Below are 26,444 nucleotides of genomic sequence, written 5' to 3'. Positions count from 1 at the left end.
CACCTGTCTGACATGATGACTGACGCAGCGCGTAGATTTTCTGTCTCTGCTCTCCTCTTCCTCAGCGTGTAGGTTTACTTGTCCTAATACTGACGTCAGGAGCTGAAGCTGACCCTAAAGGAATAATCTAGGTCAGGTACTTAAAGGCTGCTCCGCTGTAAGCACACATGCCAGCCTTTCACTGGTATGGAAGCTGACATGAGCATGAATGTGTCACTTCCCTTTGGAAAGGCATTCTGGGAAAGAGCTAAACTTTACTAAGAGATTTTTTTTAAACTCGACAGGACGGGGGCGAACAGCGCTCCTCCTCCCCCTCCTCCCCCTCCTCTTCCCTCCTCATTCAGTTATGTGTCAGTAGGTCAGGCTGAGGCCAAGGTCAGGCTGATCCCACAACACTGGCTCAGTCTTTCCCCTCTTCTCTCTCTTTCTGTTTCTCTTTCCTCCTCTTCCTCTTTTCCTCTCTTGGCTGTTTGTTTTCTTCCCTCTTGTCTGTTGCATGTGTGATTGTCCCGTCTTGTTTATTTTGCAGTCTTCCCTCCCCTCTCTCTCTCTCTCTCCCTCTCTCTCTCTCTTTTCTCCCCCTCTAGTTGAAACCTGTTGACACCAGTGAACTTTTCAGTCTGTGTCTTGTATCCACCCCCTTCCTTTCCCTCCCCACCTCCCCTTACGTCCAGGGCCCCAAAGCTTGTATTAGGGCCTGTGGGAGCCTGCCAGCACTTCTTGTCAGGACATGGACTCTCTCTCTCTCTCTCTCTCTCTCTCTCTCTCTCTCTCTCTCTCTCCCCCTCCCTCTCTCCACTGGGTGGGGCGATGCAGCATATAACATTAGATCATATATTTTGTGTACCACACCTCTTTCACTACTCTCTCCTGCAGCTCCAGCTCCTCTCTTTCTCTTTCTCTTTTCTGACTCACACTCTTGTTCTTTTCTTTTGTTCTTTGCTTTCTTTCTCATACAGTTTATTCCTTGTTTTTGCTCTTTCTTTCTGAATCTTTAATCCTGACTTGTTCAATATATCCTTTACTGTCTTTTGTCTTGTTTGTCTTAATTTGGTTTTCCTGATTTCTTTCACTTTCTTTTCACTTCATTCAGTCTTTTCCATTTTTTGTCTTTTTGACCATGTTCTTTGTTTTTCCATACTCAATTCTCTTGTTCTCTTCCTTATTCATACCTCCTCTTTTACTTTTGGTTTCTTTCAGTGTCTTACTTTGTTTCACTGCTGCAGTGAAAACTTTAATCCCCCCCCCAGTCTGCATGAAGTGAAGATACTCCTTGAAATGTGCCAGTACAGTATGTGCACGTCAGCCAGTAGGAAAACTGGTCCAATAAAAAGAGTGTCTCAGTGTTAGCACCTCATTGTAGTCCAGTTGTCCCACCCCGAGCCAGGCCGCTGATGCCTGAGGATGAAGTGTTCGGGTGGGACTTGGTGTTGAGTCAAGACCGGTTGCAGTAACAGATGTTTTTTGGTACATAGATAAATAAGGTAGAGTAGCAATAAAAGTTAGCAGACTTCCTCAGATGTCTGTCCTGCTGGACGTTCAGTAGGGGAGTGTGACTTTTTTACATTATTCCAACGTGTTTACAGTCGTTTTCATTCTGTTAAGATCACTAAGACAAAACTACACATCACACAGAACAGTTCTGGCAGGTAGAAGTTGTTCTTGGCAGGTTCTTGGTATTCAGGCATTGGATGCTGATCCACTTTCTGTCACCTCACAGTTATCTTGATTCAAATGTACCACATAACTCAAGTGTCCTCTTGGACATGTCTCTGCTCTGTTGTAACTCAACTGCACAAGCATTGAAATCAGACCTACAAATATCTTAGAAATGATTCTGTTAATTGTGCAATAAAAAAGATGAATGACAAAGACGACCCAGTGATATACAGCAAGTTATTTTTAACTGATGCAGCCAAAGGCTTACTTGAGCTCTTTGCATATAACTCCACAAACATCTGCTTGTTAACATCATCACGTATTACGACGGACTGTTTTTATCTTCATTCTTGTAATTCACTGTCTGCCACGCTATTGGTTCGAAACTCGCATGAGTTCTGTATGTGAGATAGAGGCCATGAATGTCACGTGACACTTGTGCTATGATGTAGAATCCCTGTATGAAAGTTATCATTAGTCAAAGCTTCCACACTTTGACAGCGAACAGAACACTTATTATTATTATTATTATGTTCAAGTTGTGGTTTGATTGAAATGTAGTTTATTTAATCTGCTGTTTCAGTCTCTCTTCTAATTTCTAATTTTAAGTCACAGAAACTCAAACTATGCCTCTGGACAAAAACAACTACTCATAGTTCAAGAGCCACAGGCTTAATGTGGACGTGAACCACTCACTCGTGTGACGTCCTCACTGACTGACCAGCACGTCATGCCCGCGTTCTGTGTAAACAACTGGACATCATGATGTTGATACCAGTTTAACTTCATGTTGAACACAGCTATAGTGCAGAGAAGGGATCGTACTGGGGCTCTGTGTGTGTGTGTGTGTGTGTGTGTGTGTGTGTGTGTGTGTGTGTGTGTGTTTGGCTATGGATCCGTTAGGAATCACTGCATTCTTCAGCAGCAGGCTCTGTGGTATGCCAGCACATTCCCCTCTGCTGAGCTGGAGAATCCACTCGGAAAGCAGAAGCGGGAACTTTTCCTTTCTGCCCCCTCCCACCCCTCACTCCACCCATCTACTACTCTGTCTGTCTTTACTCTGTCCTCCTCTCTCCACCCAGATCCCATCGCCCTTTTCTCCTTCCACAACTTCTATGTTTTCCAGATTCCTTCCCGTTCAGACTGGGCCTTTGTCTCAGCCACGATGTCTTGTTTTATGCACTGTGTGCGAGTCTGAGTGTGTATCTGTGTTTTAATGTGTCTGTGGTTAACAAGTCAGTTCCAGGACCTTTCAAACAGACATTTCATTAAGATCACATCTCCAGTGTTTTCTCCCTGCCAGTATATCTCAATCGCTCGGTGTTTAGCCTCCTCGTCAGGTCCTTTGTTGAATTAAGCCCCCTGCTCTGTGTGTTGTTGGTCAGCCCTCTCGCTTGGATTGCTGTTCTCAGGTCAGTAAAGGGAACACGCTGTGTCGGACACGGTGTTGAATCAACAATAGCTATAGCGAGTTGCCGTAGTGGGACGACGTGAGCCAGCCTCATGTTTGTTTTGCTAACAGGAGAAGCACAGGACAGAGGTTTAGAGGATACACACACACACACACACACACACACACGCACGCACGCACACACGCGCACACACACACACACACACACACACGCACACACGCACACACACACACACAGATGTGTAAGGATTTTACATGGATTCGGTTCATTCCTTAACCCTAACCTTCCTTAGTCATCCCTCAGATTTAGCTTTATTTTAACCCTAATTAAAATGTAATCCTAATCTGAAGAACACCCCCCCACCCCATGCACACACACACATGCACGCACGCACGCACGCACGCACACACACACACACACACACACACACACACACACACACGCACACACACACACACAGATGTGTAAGGATTTTACATGGATTCGGTTCATTCCTTAACCCTAACCTTCCTTAGTCATCCCTCAGATTTAGCTTTATTTTAACCCTAATTAAAATGTAATCCTAATCTGAAGAACACCCCCCCACCCCATGCACACACACACATGCACGCACGCACGCACGCACGCACGCACGCACACACACACACACACACACACACACACACACACACACACACACACACACACACACAGCTCTATGGTTATGCAACTTCACAGTGTGTGATAAGGAATTTTTTTTAGGTGCAAGTTGGGGTCAAGTGTACATACACACACCTTTCCACACACACTGTCTCACTCACATACATTCACACTCTCTCTCACTCTCTTACACAAACACACACACACACACACACACACTCACACTCACACACACACAAAGCCAGTGTGTCATTGTCAGTGTGATTGGGAGTTAATGTGTCCCTTTGCTAACCACTAATATGGTCTTATCTGCTGTGCTAGCTGCCTTGTTGTGGCTTTGTGTGCTGTTGACTCGTCTATATTTAGAACGAGAGGAATCATGTGTCTAACAAACAGCCTCCACAAGTGTGTGTGTGTGTGTGTGTGTGTGTGTGTCCACTGGGGTGTGTTTGTGTTTGCACATAACCAATGTGTAACAAATGAGCTAAAACAATCACATTGTTTCCACCACTGTCACTTGTGTCTTGTGATCACAGAGTCGGATGTGAAGAGGACACGCTGTTTCCAGCTCAGGTCAAAGTTAAACCTAATGAGCGACGGCTGCTCTGAGGCTGCAGGTCCATGTGGACAGGGCGCTCATGTTACTTGGAGATGTAATGTAATTTATACTAATGACAGAGTTTCAGAATAGTTTCTGTCGCTGTTCTGTTTTCTCTTCTTCCACATTTATGTCATGAAGAATACAGAAGGTAGAGCAACCATACATCTATCCAAAGAATCAAACCAATATCCTATGAAATCTATAAAAAATAAAATCCATGTAACATAAAGAGCAAAGTGGTCAATTATTAAAATTAGAAGAAAATGATCCAAGACTGCTGTTTTATATGAAATTTGCAGTTTTCTACTTATTCATTTGATTTAGTTTGACATCTTAATTTGATGTTTATTTAAGTTTGTGTTTCCATTTTACTGCATGTTCATATATTACATTCCTCAACAAAGTTGTTATTCTTTGACTCCACACAATAGTCTCATTTAGACAGACTGAATAGTCAAGTCTGTCTTTAAATGTCAGGAAGGGGTTTTCCAGACATGTGGCCATGTTCAGAACTGTGTTCATGTTAAGGTGTAATATCTTATTTTGTGAAGAAGGACCTTAATTTTCTTAAGTGCCCACATTCCTGTGAACTGACTTGTCTACTTCTGCTCCAGTTTTACATCAGTGCTTCCCAGAATGGGGTGGAACAGCTCTGGAGAACAAGAGTGAGCTTGTTGTAAATCAGCTGTTTGTTGTACATGTAGGTGGACAGTGTTGTAGATATTGCTGAGTAAGGTGTTTTACGCTTTTGGAAATAATGAGTCATACCCCTTACTCAAAAGTCAGATTGAGAGTGTTGACAGTAGGGCCCCAACTGAAGGTCATTTTCTTCATAGATTAATCTCTGAATGAGGTTCTTGATCTGTTGATTAGTTGTTCGGGCTTTGAAAATGGGCAATCAGAGTTTCTAAAGTCCAAAGTGACACCTTCAGACATCGATTTCAACATCATTTGCTTCGTTGAATGACAGTAGGAGTAACCTGGACAATCCTCGGACAGCAGGGCCATCCAGCATTGTGCTATAATCACAGGTAACTGTGCCCGAGCGAGTAGACCTGAGCAGCTGCAGATCACTGCATCGATGATGTGAGAGCCTCTCACACTGTGACGGTGGGTCAGCTAGACTTTAGCATCAGTTTAAACACACAGCGACCTGCTGACTTCCCTGTCTGTGTGTCTGTCTGCCCTGTGTTTTTGTTCAACGCAGACAAATTGGCCAGATTGTGGAGGAAAGGTGGGCGGTGTGATGCCAGGTTGACAGAGGAAGAATTATACTGGCAGAGGCTGGACTGTGTTGAAAGCGGCAGCCTTGTATTTGTGCCAAAGAGGGCAGTGAGTGCAGGATGGCACAGAGGTCACCAGCAGACGTCCACAGCAGCAAAACGCCGTGTCAGTCCCCAAACAAGTGACTCTCTCAGTCTGAGGTTTTAGTGTTTGCGTATGTCTGACTTTCTTTTTCAGTGTTTCTTCTCAATGATGCTGATGTGATTCATCAGTTCCCCACATGCCCCTGTCTCTGTCTGGCATGAGAGAACAAACTAAACATCCTTTGTTTAGCTCAACACCCCACGCTGGCTTTCTCTCTCTGTGGTTTTCATTGTGTAATCTGTGAGACTGTTTTTATCAATCATGTCACATTGTATGGGACGCTTCGTAATTCTGACTTCACACTGAAACATTTTTTCACAGCGTTGAGAATATGACTGGTACTGATATTCACGGAGCTGACTGTGGTTTCAGGCCTTTCTCTGCGTGCTGTCGCTGTGGGGTGGGATGCAGAGGTGGATGAGTTTAACAGTGATTCCTAGTTCCAGTGAAATTCACAGTGATACTGACTCAGAAACTACAAAGAGACGAGGAGGAGGGGGTTTTGATGCGGCTATGTCAGGAGGAATTTCAGCAGCGTTTCCCTCCTCTGTCAGTGTAGTAACGTCAGTGTAACCACGCCTCACCTCATTCCTCCGCCGCTCCTTTTTACTCCAGTTGGATGAGGTTAGCGCTTTCCCCTCAAGGTTCAGGGTGGGAGCGATCATGCTGGGAGAGGAGAGGAGGAAAGAGTCTGACATGCATGGGAAAACTTTCTCTTCCTGCCCACTTTAATTTGCCTTGTTGCATTGTGTGACGAAGAATGCTTTCTTCAGTGTCGACTGGTTATTTTGGAATTGTAAATTTCTTATTTACCTGGGGTTGATTGGCTCCACACTTGCACAGTTCCTCACCCTCTCTGTCCCTGGCTTGCCCAGTGGTTCTCCCAGCAGTTGACCTTGGACCCATGTTGGGTCCAACGACTGTGACCCCTCTTTGAGCTGTGAGAGATGCCACATGTCTGATCACTGTGAGGAGAAAAGCTCCAAAGACGACTCCTTGACCTTTAACCTTGGAGTAAACGGCCAATAAGCCCTAAGTAGCTTCCTGACTTCCAGGTGTTTTCATACCTTTTTCCAGTCTTTCTCCTCTCAAGTGTTTTTTTGTTTTTAGGGGAGGATAGATCTCACTTCTGGCTAACAGAAATCTGTTGATCAGCATAACTTTCTTCTAACTTTTAATCTTTAGGTTCATTGTACTTCCTCTCCTCCGAAGGGGAATTAAAACGCCCTAATGCTGAATCTTTACATCAGAGGTCTGAGCACCACTTTTCTGCAATTACCAGTTTTCTTCATGTTTGCTAGCAGAAGTGTTGGTTCACAGGGCCAGGATCCAGGTGTTTTGGCCCCTGAGCAGTTTAACTGAAACTGACCACCAGGACAGAGTTAATGAGAGCTTCATCATTCTGTCATGTCAGCCACCCGACAACAGCTGACCTGCTCACCTGGCTGTCAGTAATGTTGGTCGCTATTGGCACGTTATTCCAGCATGGTTTCTCTATGGATGGACATGAGTGAAAGTCCAGTAAATAACTGAAAATCCATTGTGACAGCCAAATGCATACATACATACATATTACATGTGCTCTGAATCAAGTGGTAGAGAGTCGTACTTCATGGAAGGGACAGAGCACGCTGTGACAGATGCAGCCACACAGCTGACAGATGTTTGTGTCTACTTGTGTCGCTCTGTCTGAGAACCAATTTAAGTTTTATGTTGAATTTAGAGACAGAAGAAGAGATGAGGAGAGACACACGGGCCTGTGTGACAGAATCCATGTGATCGCTGTTGCTGCCTTATGTCAAATTATAGTGTTCATTGTATTTGTGACAGTCTCATCTGTCAAGACTGTATGTTGTGTCAAATCACAGTTGACACCATCAGTTACTGTTTTAGGACTAGAGCAGACAATAATCTCCAGGAGGAGTCTGTCGTATTTTTATATTTTACCTTTCACATTTCTGAAAAAATTATTTGGTTTTGAAACAAATTGTATCTGTAAACAAATTGCAAATTAAAGATATCAGTCACCAAATATCTTGTGATAGAAGAGCTGATGGTGGGATTGGTCAGTGGCTATGGACTCTGACAACAAGTGATGATTACTCAGGTCTTTTTATGGTCTCTGTGTAACTCGTGGCAGTAGACCAACGTTTTTGTTAGACTGCCAAACAAGTGTCAGAAAGTTGAAAAGATTTTCCTGTCAAAGGTAAAGCGGTGGTGTCTGAAAGTTGGCAGCGCCCCACTGCTTCTGTAAGCTTCGGTGGGGTATTTATCAGGGTTTCTGTGTTACATCTCAATGTTTTCCAGTCATTTAAAAATAAATGAGTCTTAATCATGGAACAATTCCTGTTCTCGGACGGACCGAAGCTTGCCTCATTCAGAGGAATGAAGCATTACATCATCTCTGGAGCAGAGTGGAGTAACTCCCTGGCTCCCCTCGCACACCTCGCTCCCTCACTCACTGCCTTCTTACCTCCCTCCATTTATTTTCTCCTCCTCCCTCTTAAACTCATCTGTACCTCAGTCTTACCCACCTCCTCTCTCCTTGTGCTGCTGTCTGCCGAGTGTTGGAACAGCCTGGCCTCCCTCACTCTGTCTTCTCCTTCATGTCACCCATTCACACCTCTCACCTGTGGTGTGAGAGAGAGAAGAAAAGAATGAATTTGATCTGAATTTAACTTAAAAAAGTTGGTGGTTTATCAGGACACACACATGCTGCTGTGGGCAGAAAGGAATTGGACTGTATGTGTAAAGTGTGTGTGTAAAACTTTCATTTTGACGCTGTGAGTAGGCTCAAGGCTGAATGATTTAATCCCTCGGTCCTGGTCATCTGTCATGGGATGAAACGAATGTGAACCTTGTATGGGAGACGTCAGGGTCAGTGGTCTTCCATCTGCCTGGTCAGAGCTGCAGCTGTCCACCCAGCAGGGCGAGAGAGAACTGTACATCACCGTAAAGCAGACTGTGACATTGGGATATCTTTGGACAGAAGGACGAGCAGGTGTATTTTCTAGTTTCACCTCATATGTCTAATTTAGAGACGAGATCCTCAGGGTTAAGAATGACTGTGGTCAGATTCACACAGACACATCTCCCAAGCAGGAAGTGAAGCTGGCCTGCGTCCTGTCTCTATTTGTGTGGCTGCCCAAAGCTGTTGCCCTGACCAGTTAGTATCTATAGCCCTGGTCCAAGATGATAGGAATGGGCTCCTAATGGCCCACTGACTTGGACAACAATAGAGCTCCATGACCTCCAGGTTATGTATAGAGCGGTATACAGCCACCATCAGCAGCCTACACAGCTGGGTGTTAAGAGAAAGAGCAAAATAGGAGGATGACAGTGCAGCGGGCTTGACATCATCTTGCTGTCGTCTATTTTTAACCATACATGTGTTCACTAATCCATCTGTCCATCTATCATTTACATTCCCCTTTGCTGCCATCTTGGATATCATGTAGCAGCATTCTCAGATTTGCTGAAATCTTAGATTATGTATCCTGCGATGTCCTGGTCGTCACTGTGGTCCAGCCAGGTTAGTCAGGGTCACCCACGATTGGTTGGCAGCTTCACGAGTCGCTGACATTTGAATTCATGTAGTCATATCCTTAACAGTCATACACCGTGCGAGTTTGAAACAGATGTTGGATCGTTGGTTTGTAATGCTTGCTGTGCTTTGTCTCCTCTCACAGGGGTGATCAGCCAGTGGCAAGGTGAGTCTAAGGAGCGTGTCATCTCGCTCGTCCTCACTCACCTCCCGCTGCTCAAACCCGGCAACGTCGAAGCCAAGGGCGAGTACATGCGCCTGCTGCCTCGCATCCTGGCCCACACCATCGAGCATGGCCATCACCTGGAGGAGTCTCGCCAACTCCTCTCCTACGCCCTCATCCACCCCGCCACCTCCCTGGAAGACCGCGCCGCCCTGGCACTCTGGCTCAACCACCTGGAGGAGAGGGCTGCCGCCCGCGGAGATTCACTGGAAAGGCCTCCTCCTGCTGGGCCGCACCACCACCACCACCAGTCCACGCCTCCATCCACCCTCACCTCATCAGGATCCTCCTCCTCCACTAACACCTCTTCATCAGGCAATCTCTATTCCTTGCATCAGCACCAGCGCTACGGCTCGGACGACCGCCTCAATGGGTGGCAGAGCTCCAGGGATTCGGGGCTGGGCGGAGGCTGGCATCAGCAGCAGCAGGGCTGTGAGAACGGACACCTCCTTCTCTACCCATCATCCTCTGTGCCGGCAACCATCAACACAGTTGGAACGGGTGGAGGTTGTAACACTAGTAAGTGAAGTCTCTTCTATCCCATGTGCCATGTCCTGAAACTGATAGAGGGCCTATAAACGCAATTGAATGATCAAAGTTGTTCATAAAGGATTTTCACCTGTTTGCTCCAAACATTATACCATCTGACACGTACAGTTACCTGTAAATCAACCTTAACTTTACAGCACCGTCATTTTTCAAACACTGGATCTTCAATCCCTCACAGAAGTAAACAAAAGCCGGCTTCTCATTTCTAGCTGACGGCTGGATTTTGTTGGCTAAAATGACTCCCGCTAGCAGATTTGTAAGTGTAAGTAATATAAGTCAGTGCTAATGCTTCCACTCTGTGAGTCAGCTGAGAAGTTTCCATCTGACACATTTTAAAATGAGAACCCTGTAAAATGGTCTTAAGTATGTACTTGATGCCTACATACATGATATAATCCTAAAAGACTGAAGCCAAAGCCGCATGCCTCAGGCACAACATCAGCACCCTCACCTGTCGATGACTAATTAAAATATTATTCAGTCTAACCAACCGTTGAACTGTTAGGTTGCTTAAAGAAAAACCTACTCGGAAAAGCAGCACAGTGGTTTGATTTCAGCTCTGCTTTAGTGTTCGTTGACAGGAGAGAATGATTTGAGGAATAAGCCACGAGTTAATGGTGTCTAACACAAGTTTGACTGGACTTTTTGGAGTGTGAACATCCCCAAAACAAACAAAGAGCCGCTGCTTTTGGATGTAACCTTGCTTACTGCTGTCGATAGTAAGCGAGTTAACCAGACATGCGAACTTACTTCAGAGCAGACAAAGTTCAATCCCTTTCTCACATTTGCTCTTTGTTTTTGAAAGACTACGAAAAAGACACCACCCTTCACACTCTTGAGATAGCGAGTTTCGCTCTTCTTCATCAAATCAACATGTACAGAAAAGCAAACACAGGCCTGCCGGTTCTGAAGTCTGAAGTCAAAACCTCTACACCATCTGAGAACACCTCACTGATTGCAGCCACCTACTCTGGCCTGGCCTCGCTGTCTGGGGTGGTCACCTGATCACCTGCACCCAGGCACCATTTCACAATGGGGTCTCTAAAGTTTAACTTATGCGGCAAACAACTGAACAAAGCAGGTTTAGTCGTCAGAAAGGAGGTTTTGGCTTTGCAGTAAACACTTGAAGCAAGATACAGTCAGAAGCTGTTTAACAATCACAGGAATGTTTTGGTATCACCTGTGCTTGATTGGATGATAATGAGAACATTTGACGCTGGGCCCAAATACTTCTTTACAGCGAAGGTGATGCATATTAAAATCAGTTCAAATGCTGGTGTCCTTATTAAGACATAAAGTATACTCCAAACTTAACAAACACACTAAATAAACCCTGAACACACTAAATAGACTGAGCACAGTCAGATGGACTGCACTCCGAACAACCCACACAGCAACGACAGAGGCTGTGTGAGGTGGAAGACAACACACAGAGAGGGCAGGGCTGTTGAAATTGAACATAACTATGGTCAGAGCAGGATATTTCCAGACAAGAATGCAAGGGCTCTGTGTTTTTTTTTTTCTGGGAGATGAAAGAAACAGCTGAGGGTTTATAAATAAAGACACATTTAAAGCCCTGCTCGCTGCTCCAAGACAGACCCACTTGTGTGTTTGACTGCTAGCAGCTTCGGTGCCACAAAAAAGACCTCAGGATTTCACAACTGATAAACTGCAGTTACCCCGGCCACGAGCACAGGATTGGTGGACACGGTGAGCAGATGCTCTTCACTAATGAAGTGAGTAGAGGGCTCGAATACATCAAAAGCGAACTGGCATCGCTGTGTGGATGTTTAGAGGTGTGCAGAGTCAGAGGCAGGTGATAAGATATGTTTCATCAATGCTCTCGGCATCCAAGCCTTAGAATACAGTCATCATTTTGATCGGGAAATATCCAGCATTGACCCGAGCCTGTTACTCAGTCACCAAGTCTTCAGCCCTTCCCTTCCTTTCCCTTCACACTGTGTTCATCTGCTCATCGTCATGATCACAGGAGTATAATTGTCCAACCACATCAACCTGCGTGCTACTGATACCACATCCTGTTGACCCCCTCACCCGCACTCTCAGTCAGTCCAAGCCACAGCAGCACATACCACCCATCCTTTCCCTTGTAAGGCAGCTTTTGTGGGAGACTGTATTTAGGGAAAATGGCTAATATTTAGGGACTGGAACATGTAATGTTAGCTGGGCACCTATTTTAAACGGGGCCCATGAAGTCCTATACATAGCGCCAACAGTAAGAGGACCGCATATAGGAAGAGGAGGAGAGAGAGTGGAGTATTGGTGGCAGCTTACCCCGTCAGAGCGGCGACACAAAAAGCTCTTTGGCTCTCCACCTTTTCATTCAGTTTACCTCCTTCAGTAGGAAGAAGTCTGGGATGTGAGAGCTGCTGTTATCAGGTTTATAACGGTGGTATTTCAGCAGTAACAGTTACTGTGGTTTGACACCAGTTAGTCTCCATCATGAGTTCATCGTGTGGAGCAAAGATGTCAGTTACTGATGGAGAAATGAGATGAAAGAGGAAGAAAGGTTCATTATACAGACTGATTTCTTGGCAATGCATTTACTTCAATGATATTTTTACCTCATTCAGGACGTGTTGATTCGCATGTAGCTCCTCCAACAGGAGGACAGACAGACCCAAAGAAATCATCTTAGTTTTGAAGACTAAACGTGCACGTTTTGTTTGCTGTTTAGCTCAGTTGTTCAGATTGACTCACTGTTGAGCAGACAGTTTGCAGCAGTCGTAGATCTGAGAGAATCCAAAGGCTGTCCGTTTGAGAGATGAACTTTTTTAAATTCTGATATCAGCAGTTGCAGACAAATAAGACATCAGAGGAGGTTTGTGTGTTCCCGGCCTGGCAGATGCAGCCTCCTCCCTCCAGCTGTCTCCAGTTAACTCACAAACAATTACTGCGTTATAATTTCACATTTGAGCTAGTTTTACAAGTACAGCTGTGGAGATCAAACGTCAGTCATAAGAAATTGTGCAGTCACCATACACAAAGTACAAAATGTGTTTTTGCACTGCTTTACAAAAGACAGACAATTTTGACATGTAGATCCCCTCAGTCTGTGAATGCACAGAGGTACCGGCGTTTACGCTTGGGGCTGGTTTGAAATACGGTTTTCAGTCAGGACGATCTGGCCGTTCAAATTAGAGGTCAAAGTGACTTTTTCATCACTCACAACTAACAACCCCTGCAGATAGGTCGGTGATGTCTGGACACACAAATCCGATCTGATCACTTGTAAATGACAGTGTGGACAGTTTGTCTTTAGGATCTGATTTTAGAAAGAAATCTGATTTTGCTGCAGTCAGACTGCCAAGACAAACCCTAACAGCCTGCACCTACCTGACTAGTCTTGCTGTTGTCCTGCAGTCCTGACGAGTGGAGGTGGCAGCCAGCACAGTCCCCTGAAGCGCTCCGTGTCCCTCACGCCTCCCATGAGTGGCCCGAGCAGTCAGCCTCTGGGTCACGTCTGGCTGTCCCAGGAAGACCTCCGGACCGCCAGAGGCCCAGCCCCAGACCATGCACCCCTCTCACCCCAGAGCAGCATTGCCTCCTCTGGCAGTGGAGGCAGTGAGCACCTGGAGGAGGCTGGTTTAGGAGGAGGCTCAGGTCTGCATCGCAGTTCCTTCCATGAGGAGGGCAGTGGCATGAGGGGTGAGTGTGAAAGACCAGTTAGTACAATTCAGCATTACTCATCATCTTTGAAAGAGCATATTGTGGAAAAAGTATTTGCATTCAGATATTGTGGTTCACACTTGTGAAAGTGGTGTAGCCCATAAAATGAATGCCAGTGACTGATAAACACACACACGCTGTCGAAATGCACACATGTAGCAGTGTTGTCAACACTGATTGTGACTGATTGAATGTTGACTGTGCTGCTCGATTCGGTGACTTTGTTAATGCACCTTTTGGGCCAGACACACCGTAGCTACTTTCCCTCGAAGAGACTCACCAACACTGCTCGGAAAACCCAACATTTTACTACAAAACAGTATCACAAAGTAAAGGCTACGAGGCGTGTCCTTCATCGTCTTATTTTATGGTAAAGTTATCACAGTTAATGTAATAATGATGTAATGTTTGTGCAGGACATTCAGACATTAAATATGTTACTTATGCCTGAGGCTGTTTAACTGGTGGATGGACCATTTGAATTATTAGATGTCATGTTCTGACCTAACATGGAGGCACGACCAGAGAGCAGAGCACCAGATTACAGGATACAGATATTCACATTATTTCATGTGAATACTTGAATTTGCTGTCGAACCCTGCAGTTATCCTGTTGAATGGACTGTGAAGTGGACCTGAAGGTTTTTGTTATTGTTCAGTGTTTGATGACGTTCTGAGAGGATTCAGTAAGAATGAAGAACTTCACGATCAGACCTCAGCGCTAACAGCTAACAGAGCGAGTTCAGTGAAGAAACGTCAATGACTGTGTGCTGTGTGTGCCTCACAGGCATTCAGCCAGAGGCTTTGGCAGGTTGTTGATCCAGTCAGAGCAGTTTGTCAGGGGAAGCAGAGGCCAGCACTGCCGACCCCAGAGACCTTACTCTGAGGCTATCTCTGTCTGCACCGAGTTAAAGCTTTCATGCAGTCTCGCTCCTTTTTCTTTTTTCAAACACTTCTCATGTCATCCAGCTAAACAGCAGAGCAATGCTAACGTTCCTCACTGACAGCCTGAAGAGGACGAGCTGTCATTTGTCAGTTTCAGCTAAGAAGAAAACCTTAACACAATTTTTCAGTTGCTGTTGCTGCCAGAAAAGACTCTGTGCTGGCTGTTAAGTGTCAGGTGGTGAAATAAGGTGCTCGATTTTCAGAGGTTTACAAAGCACTGAAGATTTAATGTAAGTGCATGTAATGTTTCGTTGACCACAGACTTGGTTTTAAATTCTGTAACTATATCCATGATTTATGATTTATGACTTCTGTATTACTCACTGGGGCAGGAAGAGAGAGGAGGAGACGTTCAGGGTCCATGTAGTGGACACAGACATACAAGTCCCTGTTTGTTCTCAGAGCTTCTGCATGTGTGTCAAAGTGAGTCCTTAAAGCAGCCATAAAACTTCACTGTAAACTGGAAATTAGTACAAAGATGCCTCAGCTGCTCGCTGACACTCAGCAGTTTGAGTGTGCACACACGAGCGGAGCATTACGAAGCACTTCAGCATTTCCAGGAAGCATTGTCTCAGTAAACATGTGATCAGTGAGAATCTGATTAGTTGATCTTCTGTCGACAGCATGTCTTTCTAAATGCTTGTATTTTAGATTTCACCTCACATTTCTGCAGAAAAATTGCAGCTTTTTTCACGTGTGCTTGAAATATATTTACTCTGATTAATATATTAAACACATGGATACATATTTATGTATTAGAGTTAAAACATGTAAGCCAGGTTGATGCAACACTCATGTCATATAAATTCCATATTGAATATTTAAAAAATGTTGATTGAATATTATATATTCGTTACATCAGCATTTGTTAGCATTTATTGAGGTAGCAACATAAATGACGTCTGGGATGGTGTGAAGGATGAAATCCAAAGATGTATTTCAACACTATCCTCTGTTACAGATGATTTATTATGTTTTGTATGTTATATGTATACATTTTTATATATATGTATATATATTGTGTGTGTGTGTGTGTGTGTGTGTGTGTGTGTGTGCAGATGTCCCTGCATGGCTGAAGAGTCTCCGTCTCCATAAGTACGCTGCTCTCTTCTCCACAATGACCTACGATGAGATGTTGTCACTGACTGAAGAACAGCTAGAAGCACAGGTTCGTACGCACATGCACACGCACACACACACACACACACACAATGATGTAATATGTGAAAAGTGGCTAAACTGATTCAGTAAACGTTATCAAACACATATAAACCTGATAAAAATGCAGCAGTTGAGAAATGGACATTGTCTTGTTGTCCCAGGTCGTCACTCAGTGCTCGTGTTAAATAGAAGCAGTTTCAGCTAATATTGATGATGTTGGAATAAATGTTAAACTTAGCGATGCCGTGCCTTTACTCAAAGACGTTGAGGATTTTATTCTGAAACAGAGGATGCAGCTAAAATTAACACGGCTCACCGGGAAGCCGTGCGCTTCCTCCAGGTGCTGCTGACTCCTTCTCTGCCTGCACCTAACACGACGTGCAGCTACACTGAGACACGCTGAAGCTCAGCAGCAGCACAAAGAGGAGTCGGTCTGGAGATAGATGGACTGTCAGTGTCACTTCTTCACTGGGTGTGTGAGACGTTGTATCAGCCTCAACTAAACGTAATGTGCTGGATTCCATTGTGAGCTCCCAGCCCAGGATGAGGAGATAAACTGTATCTCTCCTAGCTTCACTTGTTGCATCTCCTGCCATTACAGTTTCCTAAAAATCATCTGCCTCACTCATGTTCGAAAAACCCGTGTTAGTACATGCACATCTCTTATCTCAGGGAATAGGTATCCGTGTTTTAGTCGTGTATTTTTCCAATGAGGAGAGGATGTCTGACTCAGAACTGTTTCCTCTCACAGAAAGTCACTAAAGGAGCGAGACACAAGATTGTTATCAGCATTATGAAGCTCAAGGAGAGACAGAACCTTCTGCGCAGCCTGGAAAAGGTCAGTGACGATGTACAACATCTCCTCCTCTTCCTCTTCATCATCACACAAAAACATTCTCATAAAGCTTCAAGTCCCACCTGAAGCCGTGTGAAATTCCAAGTCTTTCTGATGTATTTGTTTTGTTTTGCTTTTAAATGTTTGTTATTGGTGATTGAGCTCGTAGCCATAGCGGCCACCGCGTGACACCGCCTCTCTTTTCCTGTGTTTGTGAGTGTGAGAAGGGTGGCCGCACTCAGCCGGTGTTATGTATCTGAGATGGCAGCTAGGGGAACACCTAATCCAGGAAGGAGAGTTTTGGGCTCCCAATTTAAACCCATCCGCCTCCCCCACCCCTCACCCCTCCATTCAGCCTTCAAAGCAAGACAATGGCGCTCAAGGGCAGACCACAGGAGGGACTTCTTGAGCCAGCTAAATTCAGACTTAACCTTTTCACCAACGCTTCATTTTAAAATTTGTTCCCGCCGCATTGGTCGAGCTGGGGAAACGAGACACCTGTTGCTTGGTATTTTGGGTTTACACGGACTCATGTACAGCTCTGTGAGGGGTGGGAGGGAGGCTGATACGATGCACAGGGACGCGGGTGGTCACAGAAAACTGCATCTGTGTATTTTTGGTTTTACTTTATTCTCTGCTCTGTCACATGGCAGTGGGTGCAGGTGGATCACAGAGGTAGTCTATGGTCTAGTTCAGTAAATGTCAAAATGTCATCATAGGTTCTGTCAAGTAAAAAAAAAAAAACTTTCATTCTTTCTGATCCGCTCCTCCCTTACTCTCCATACCTCCTCTTCCTCCTCTTCCTCCTCTTCCCTCCTATCATCTACCACCACCAGGATGTGTTGGAGGGCAGTAATCTACGCGCCCCGCTGCAGGAGCTCCACCAGATGATCATGACACCTATCAAGGCTTTCAGCGGCGGCGAGGAGGCCTCCCTGCAGCGCCCCCTGCTGAGCCCCGAGGGAAAGAGCGCTGCACCTGGCTCCCACCTGAGTGGAGGCGGCGGAGGGGAGGCTGAGTCAGGCACGAGCGTCATCTCGGAGGGAGATCTGCCCGGCCAGTTCACCCGTGTCATGGGCAAAGGCGAGCGGCGAGCACCAGCGCTCAGTTGAGGTTGTTTTCATGGAAGAGAGATGTTTGTGTTTTAATGCCTCTTTTTCCATCTGTGCCTCCTCAGTGTGCACCCAGCTGCTGGTGTCGAGGTCAGATGAGGAAAACATCAGCTCCTACCTACAACTCATCGACAAGTGCCTTATCCATGAGGTACCCACTCACCCTGGAATACACTAACACTCCAATACATGTGAACTACAAGCAGACACTACAGGATGTTCAGGACTAAACTTCCAATTATCAACACGTCTGCCAATACGACTGAAGTTTGAGCAGCATTGAGTTTTCATTTCTTCCTGAATTCTATTTTAATGTAAACATACACACAGTGTAGAAAATAATTGAAATGTTGAGACAATCATGAACTTAATTATTTGATTTGAAACTAAATCAGGCCAGTAAATGACTGACGGGTTGACCATGAATCTTAGATGACAGGGCTGTACCGAAAGTCTTTTCTTTCTTTTTTTTACATTTGAAGCTCCTGTTGAGGTTTTTGAATGAAGCTTCAAATGGGTTTTGGGTGAAGCGCTCATCTGTTGCCACACAGTGCGCCTGAACATCCTCAGCCAGTCATGCTTCAGCTCATCCCTGATTCGTACTCCCTGTCCTCCCCTCCCTGTCAGTCCTTCACTGATACGCAGAAGAAGAGGCTGTTGTCATGGAAACAACAGGTCCAGAGGCTGTTCCGGTCCATTCCGAGGAAAACCCTCCTTGACATTGCAGGGTACCGGCCGCAGAGGAGGTAAACACACAGACAGACTGGAGCTTTCGTTTCATTTTCTGTCTCTTCTAACGTCTGTGATGGAAACGAATCAAGTTAAAGTCACTCTACATTCAATTAAACAACCAGGAAAATCCAGGTTGTCAGAAAAGATGACAGATTTCTGGCTGTCAAACAATCAGAATGTGTCCTCCTGTTATTATAAATGTAAACAGAGAAACTACTTAGAGATGGATTGATTGGTTCGTTTTTAGACTGTGTTTCCTGTGTATCCATCAGCAGTGGTGTGGTTTGAATCTTCAATGTAAAACTGAATTATTTCTTAATTTCAACTTTGTTCAAACATTGGGGTTTGTCCTCCGCAGCACCACGGCTCCATCAGCCCAGACTAAAAATCACAGCTATGATGGCGATTATGGAAAAAAGTCTGCTGTTTGTTTTTATGTTTTTTTCTACGTTCAGACTGGAGTTAATGTATGTTGCTCCTTCGTGGCCTCACTCTTCAGCTCAGTATTGTAAAACTTGGTGGATGCATACCTGCTCCTTTCTTAACACAGTTTGCTTGTGTCTCACCTTTTGTCTTGTCCTGCTGCAGCCGTTTCGGCCAGTCCAACTCTCTCCCCACCGCTGGCTGTGTCGGGGGCAGCGTGTCAGCCAGGAGGAGCCTTCGCCAGTTCCAGATGCCCTCCAGGAGCTTGCCAGGTGCCAGGCTGGGCCTGCTGGGCAGCGGGGGGCTGCTGGGACCCACACCTCGCAGCTCCAGCAGCACACCCACCGGCCCCAAGCAGGGGAGACAGGTGGGTCAAACCAGCAGAGACCAGCAAGGAGACCTGAGGTCGACAGGGTAGAAAACAAGGAGAGACGTCGGGTTAAACCAGAGTTTCCAGTTTCCAGAGAGTGTTACAGTTTATTAGTATTTACTTACTTACTTAGTGTGTCATTGTTTGATCCAGCATCAGCTGGGTTTGTCAGAGAGGTCAGATGAGGATGGATGTTCAGATTATTTCCTTAAAGTGAATTAATTTGAAGGGTTTATCGTGTGTGTGCGTGTGTGTGTGTGTGTGTGTGTGTGTGTGTGTGTGTGTGTGTGTGTGTGTGGAGTGACTGGAGTGCTGACTGGCAGTGGTGTTCGTGACTCTACAGAGGAACATTTTGAAATGTGTAATAATACATTCCAGGATGTTTACAATAACCTGGGCAGCAGAATTCCTGCTTCAGCACGTATTCTGCCCGAAATAGACTTTTTATTCCATGACAAAAAAAATGCGGGGTGAGGAAGAGGAGCAGCGGCGGTGTTTGGCGAATGAAGTGAGGTGGATGGAACTCGTAGGCAGGTCACCCCACATACCAGAGGCTCTGCGTCAGTGCCGAACACTGAAACAGGAGGAGCTGTGGAGCTGTTTCAGGCCCATCCTGGCACACTTTGGTCTGGGCTAACCCAGTTCATTGGGAACCTCTCTCTCTCTTTCTCTCTCTCTCTCCCTCACTCATTACTTACAATTGGAGGAAATACCTCAGTTCCTCCTCCTCACACTGGACCTTCTTGTGTGGGACTGTAGCGTGGATGTGTAGAGAGAGGGAGAAGGAGGGTGGGAGGAAAATATGTGAGTCATAGTTCGGGAGAGGTAGCTGTGGTGTTGGAGGAGGAGGGGCGACGGGAGAGAGAGAGTTTGTATGAGAGTGAGAGAGCCAGTCAGAGGCAGTGAGAACAGTGCACAGGCATTTCCTGTTTTTCCCTGGCCCGTGGCACTGGAGGGCCGCGAGGAGGGAGGGCAGAGGGAGAGAGGTGAGGGGAGGGGCGTGTGGTAGTGGTGTTGGGGGTATAATAGGCAGGTTACAGTGAGGAATTCATGTGGTGAGCGTCTCAGACTGTCATTAGGTGTGGGCCAGACGTCCAGACAGGAGCGTGGGGGGTGAACATGTTGAAGAAGCTGCGGCCTTGATCGACTTCTTTCGAGCCTGCACATTTCATCTTTGATCAGTGAAAGTTAGTGCGACGTGTGAAAAGCACTGATGCAGGAAATTAGTTTGAAGTCAGAGGAGGACGTGAGCTCGAAGTTTGAGCTTCAGATTTTATTACAGACACACAACTTTGTCCTTTAATCCTAATCCTGCAACATTGGTCTTCAGTTTTGATCATGTGATATACAAACATGTAAAAGATGAAAAATAGAATTTGGTGAAATTGTGAGATAACTTGATAATGTTTGTGCTGACAGTTGTTTTCTAAGCAGTTTCTGTGTTGAGTTTGAGTTTCTACTGGCAGCAGATGAGATGTTGGTGGTTTTGATTTCTGCCATTTGATGTTTTTTTTGACCATAGCTATGAGACTCTAATCCTACACATGCTCAATATGTTGGTTTAATGTTAAAATATCCTCCTCAGGGTTTGTGGTTCGCCAACCCCGGAGGAAGCAACAGCATGCCCAGCCGGACACACAGCTCCGTGCAGAGGACCCGGTCCCTGCCGGTTCACACCACGCCACAAACCATGGTCATGTTCCAACAAGCCGGTAAGAAAGGCACAAAGCCATGACACACAGACACACACTCACCCGTGTTTAGACAGTGTGGTCTTAATGCAAGATTCGATCTGCATCGATCAGATTTCACAGGCATTTAGTAATCTTGAAGTTTAGTTCTCATTTGTGCTGCTGTGTTGTCACCCCTGAAACCCCCGGCCTGCGCTGGCCCTGAAAGCCCCCCACTCCCGGTATCCACACAGGCCCGGGTCATGGTAACCATCGGCGCCAGGCAGAGTGACCTTCAGTAGCCTCTGCTGCCTGGACTTTGTCCCACAGGAACAGTGGACAGTAATAGGACAAGCTGGGACTTCCTCTGCTCTGTCACACACACACACACACACACACACACACACACACACACACACACACTCTCACACACACAGACCCGAAATGTCCTCTTTTTAGAAAGAAGAGGAAAAACAGATTTAAAAAAAGCAGGAGGGAGGAGGGAGACTGTATGTGAGAGAGGAAGAGACAGAGGCAGGGAGGGAGGAAAGAGTCAGAGGAGTCTCACAATGAGGCTCTTTGTGCAGTGAGGACACGGCTCCATGGCCCACTTTCCTTCCCTTCCCTCTCTCCTTCACTCGCTCTCTTAACTTTCCCATCTCTCCCCTTCCCTCTTTCTCTCCCATCCCTCCATCTCTCCTTCTTTGACAGCTCTGCAGAGTCATGCACACATAGCAGTCACTTCAGGGGTGGGTATAGCTGGGTCTCAGCCAGAGAAACTGATCTGAAGGCCAGACCCCCCCCCCCCCCCATCTGTCTGTCTGTGTGTATGTATGTGCGATCTGTCTTTCTCTCTGCCAGCAGATGGATAAAGAGACTTATTAAGTGAGACACAGCAGAGAAAAGAGGGGATGAAGGAACAAGTGTGTGTCTATGCGTAAAGTTTTTCAGTGTGTGTTTGCGTCACTGTAAGTCTGTGTGTACTGGGGGCGGAGGGGTGTGTGTGCTCGGGGGGTGTTGGGGAGGATTTGGAGCCTATAAATAGCCCAGTGTGGACTACTGGGCCTAACTCAGCTTTTCTCTCTGGCCACAAGGGATTTTCACCGCCCGGCCTGTATTGAAGACTCAGCTCAGGACTGAATGTCTGGAAGGGGTTGCTAGGCTGTACTGTGGCCCAAATACAGCCACCACCTTCACCCCCCCCAACACACACATTCTCCCCCCTCCAACCTCAACCCAGCCCTCGACAAAACAGTCTCCACCCTGCTCACAGTCGAGGCCAAGACAGCCGACGGCAGCTAGCACCTGAGAGTTAAAAAAGGACAGAGGAAGAATTCATGTGACGAGCTTCCATTAATAGCATTATCGTGTTTGTTATGATCTTAATAATCACTGCTGAGAAACTGTGTGTGTGAGACGTGCAGTATGCCTGATATTCAAGTCATTCTGCTGGTATCATCATGTGAAGGCTGCAGCTAAGAATAACTTTCAGGATTGATTCATCTGCTGCATTGTTTGCAATCACAGTTACAAGTAGTCATTCGGCAGACGCTTTAATCCAAAGAGACGTACGTTCACACACCAGTGGCACAGCATCGGGGGCAGTTTTTGGGGTTCAGCCTAAGGATACTGCAGCATGTGGACTGCTGAGGCCAGGGATCGAACCATCGACCTCCTGATTGGCAGACGACCGCTCTACCTCCTGAGCCTCAGCCGCTGGCCCAATTAATCAATTAGGTCGAAGACAGAAAATCTTTTAGTCTTTGGATGATGAGTTTTCTTGGTGTCAGTTCTGTTGTCTTTAATTAATAATAATTATTATAATTATTATAGAATATTTAAATGTTAAAAGTTAGATCTGATCATCAGTGTGTGAGATAATGATAGTATCATAATGTTATATTAACATGCACTTCAGAGCAGTGACCATCAGTGATATTGTCTCAGTGCCTCGGAGGTGGAGTGAACAGTGTGGTATAATGTGATTATTGAAGCGACACTCTGGTTGAGTGGACTTCATTGTCCCTTTGAACTGATCTGATTTCTCTTCTTTCGTCCTTTTCCAACTCAAAGTTTAAGCGTTCTCATCGTCACGACTCTGTTTAATTCTGCTCAAAGGCATCTGATTGAGTTTGAGGACACTGATGCTGTCTGCCATGAGGAGGCCCAGCTGGAGAAAAGAATTTCTCATTTGATCAAATGAAGTTTTATTCTCTCGCTGAACTTGCTGCGATCATCACCAGGACATTTTCTTCACATCATCTGTTTTAATATGAATGTAATTGAATCTCTGAAGCTAATGTTGCTTGAAATCTGTTTCTGTTACTGTGCAGATCTTCAGTTACCGGTGACAGAGCCAGACATCAACAATCGCCTTGAGTCTCTGTGTCTGAGTATGACAGAGCACGCCTTGGGAGGTAACACACAGACTTTAACTCATTCTGATCAGTAAATCTTAATGTATAAGACTCTGTTGTTGCAGAGATTAGTCTAGTTAGTCTGTATCTGTGTCTTTATTACATGAACATTATCGGCTGGTTAGAAGGCTCAATTTAGTATAAAGCATCTGTTTCGATCTCTAAAAACAAGCACGAGTAGTGCAGCTCATCACCTCAGCAGGCACGTGGCTGGCAGAGGACATTAATGCTGCGTACACAGCAGCATCCAGACATGTTTACACACAAATACTCTACATTTGTCTGGAGTGGTAGACTGCAGGGACGTGACCCCTCTCGCTCTGCTTAACATCCATATATTACACTTCAAATGAGCTGTGCAAATCTCAGTACATTAATATCATCAAGTGTTTTTGTTCTCATTAGAGATTTACACAAACAAACAAACAAACTGTTCAACAACAGTAAATGAAGTATTCTGGTATGAAAATCCACATTTTTAATTCAGTCAAGTGTCCTGCTTCATAAATACGTTTCTGGCATTTGCAACAAACCAAACCGCTTGAGTTATGATGATTTTAACTGTGGACAGACTTCCTGTCTCAGCAAGCACAAGGAGGTGCAGCTTCCCTGTACCAATATGGCCGCCGTTTACTAAGTGCTGTATTTGACAGTCAGTTAGTCAAAGTTTTTAGAAATCTTGTTCTGTCCTCGGCTTCTCGTGGCACCAACTTCAGAAAGCGCTGCTGTTACTGATTTTACTGTTGTGCCACAGTGTCAAGGTCGTAAAGTTTGAGCTGGATCGCTCCAGTCGTTGCTGTCAGTGCTGCTCAGGTAGCAGACAGCCACAGTGTTATGTTCCTCAGGCTTATCTGAGTCCCTCTAACAGGCGTGAAACACTGAGTATGACACATAAACATGGCGGACAGCCGTGCTTCCACTCCCTCAGCTTCAGTCAGAAAAGCTTCCTAACAGGCCAGCAGTCGGATCTGACTCAACCACAACTTCTGTGTTGATTTTAAAGCCAAAAACAATCTCCACAGTGTCCAAAAGCGCTATCAGTCACTCAGTTAGTGAGTCATGCTCAGGCTCTGCCGCTTCAGTTGATGTTAACACTGATCTCAAGGCTGACTGGCCCACTCCAACACTCAGCTGAAGGTCTGGAGACTTTGGCCCATCGATAACTCCAACAGACTCGCTGGAGTCAAACGAGAGTTTTCTGTCCTGTTATATTTGGTTGGTCCGGTCCGGCCAAGCAGGTCCAAAACTCGCCAAGTTTGAAATCTGACAGCGATTTTGTCAACAGTCAAGGCGAGTTCAGCTCAACAGGGAAATAAAATGAGACGAGCCAGAGGAGAGAAGTGTTTTCAGCAAATCTCTCGCTCACAAATACAATTTACATCATCAGTTATGAGGATTACATCGAATGTAAAACACGACTATTAGAAATGAAGTTAAAGACATCTCATGCAAAGTTCTTCATCCTGGTAATGCTGTGATATGAAAGTAAACCTTAACCTGAAGCAGGAGCTGATGGCACAGCTGATGGTTGTACAACCTTTCTGAATGAGGGAAACGGCAGCATGTGGCCTCACATCGCCTTGTTTATGAGGCCCGTCGGAGGCCTGCTGTGTCATGTACACATGTTTACGGCAGGAGGACGTATGCAAGAGTCATAGACCTAAAGTTTAAAAATACCCCTTTTTCCCTGAGTCTTTGGTTTTCTGTCCACACCAAACAGACATCCTAAACCACTAAAAAGTGAACTTTTGGTCATTTAAAACGCTGGTCTCACGTTGAGTGTGGACTCGCTTTTGGGAAACGATGAGCGACTGTGAAGGAATCTCAGACTTCTGATTGATTAAAGATCCGGAGACAGAATCGACCACTAAAGAAGACAGAAGCATTTTGAAAATGCTGAAGTGAACAGAAAACACTGAACGTCATCAAAGTCACTTAAATCTGCTTTGAAATGTGTCGCGTTATGCTGCAGTGGACGTGAGAGTCAGGTCAGGGACCGAAGCAGAAGCCTCCATGTACAGTGAATTTCAGTCCGGGTTAAAGTCAGCGCCAACTCCCCCCACCCTGAGGAGAACACAGTGGGCCTCAGTGCTCGACACAGAGCGGACAAGTGCTGCTTTGTGTGTGTGTGTGTGTGTGTGTGTGTGTGTGGGTGGGTGTGAGTTAAAGTGAAGAAACTCCTTCTTACTCAGAGTTTTTCAGACTTTCTAGTCGCTCTCACCCAGACGTCCAGCTGACTGTGGTGAGCTTCAGAGACATACGCTGGTGACTGAATCTCAGCTGACTGCAGGAAATGACTTGAAACACAAAGTTTCATGGGTGTAAAGAAAATTCTGTTGATGTTCAGGCGGCAGATGCTCAGTTTCTGGAAACCTAGTGAAGCAAAACAAAGTCGGAGCAAAGTGATTCTGGATTGATGCTCGTTTTCAGCTGATGTATTCTGTCATAATGAATATACAATTCAATAATAAACAAACATACGAGTGCAGACAAGCCCATCGCGATCAGGACATGGAAACAATAAAGTACAGCAGGGGATCAGCATCTGTACCAGGGCTGACTTTATGAAGTGGACATTGGCCGTGAAGTGACCCGTCCACACTGAATACAGTTGCTTCATCAGTGTCAGCATAAAGCTCAGTGCTTCCAATATCAGCCACAGAAACTGAGAAACGGCTATCTGATCAGTGCTCGGTGTCAGCACAGTTGATCCAAAAGTTGGGTCGGTGTGCCCACAGCTTTAGCCGCTCTGTTTACACTCGACTCTTGTGCTGGACGGCTTATTGTGTACTTTGCTGCCCTATTCAGCAACAGCTCACAATGGCGTGAACCTGCCCTTTCAGTATCACGATGGAGGCTTCGTGTTTGTGGAATCAAAATGTCCACCAGTGCGAAGCTTGATAACATTTTCCTCTTCAGCCACACCGGAGGCAACAGCTGTCAGACTGTTGTTTTCCTCTGAAAGGCTCTATCAGTATTTTGACAGATGTGTTGTTCTCACCATGACAGTGTGGGCCCCGGCCCCTCACTGCTCACCAAGGCAGAGAAACCTCAGGCCCTCACTAACAGTTTATGGCAATCAGATGAAATTCTG

At 45.7% G+C, this 26,444-nt stretch overlaps 1 protein-coding gene across 1 annotated transcript in view; it reads left to right on the top strand.

Annotated features, from left to right (window-relative positions):
* The window catches only part of samd4a (sterile alpha motif domain containing 4A), a 51,016-nt gene that overhangs the window by 18,319 nt on the left and 6,253 nt on the right, over positions 1-26,444 (top strand). The window contains exons 3-12 of the mRNA XM_076734141.1: positions 9,369-9,965; positions 13,380-13,664; positions 15,689-15,798; positions 16,543-16,629; positions 17,463-17,709; positions 17,804-17,889; positions 18,366-18,484; positions 19,059-19,260; positions 20,849-20,975; positions 23,267-23,350. Coding sequence (XP_076590256.1) covers positions 9,369-9,965; positions 13,380-13,664; positions 15,689-15,798; positions 16,543-16,629; positions 17,463-17,709; positions 17,804-17,889; positions 18,366-18,484; positions 19,059-19,260; positions 20,849-20,975; positions 23,267-23,350 — 1,944 coding nt within the window. The remainder of the gene's footprint in view (positions 1-9,368; positions 9,966-13,379; positions 13,665-15,688; positions 15,799-16,542; positions 16,630-17,462; positions 17,710-17,803; positions 17,890-18,365; positions 18,485-19,058; positions 19,261-20,848; positions 20,976-23,266; positions 23,351-26,444) is intronic.

The sequence above is a fragment of the Chaetodon auriga genome, chromosome 1 (genome assembly GCF_051107435.1).
Source record: "Chaetodon auriga isolate fChaAug3 chromosome 1, fChaAug3.hap1, whole genome shotgun sequence".
Taxonomy (NCBI): Eukaryota; Metazoa; Chordata; class Actinopteri; order Chaetodontiformes; family Chaetodontidae; genus Chaetodon; species Chaetodon auriga.
This window is presented reverse-complemented; position numbering and strand designations above follow the sequence as displayed.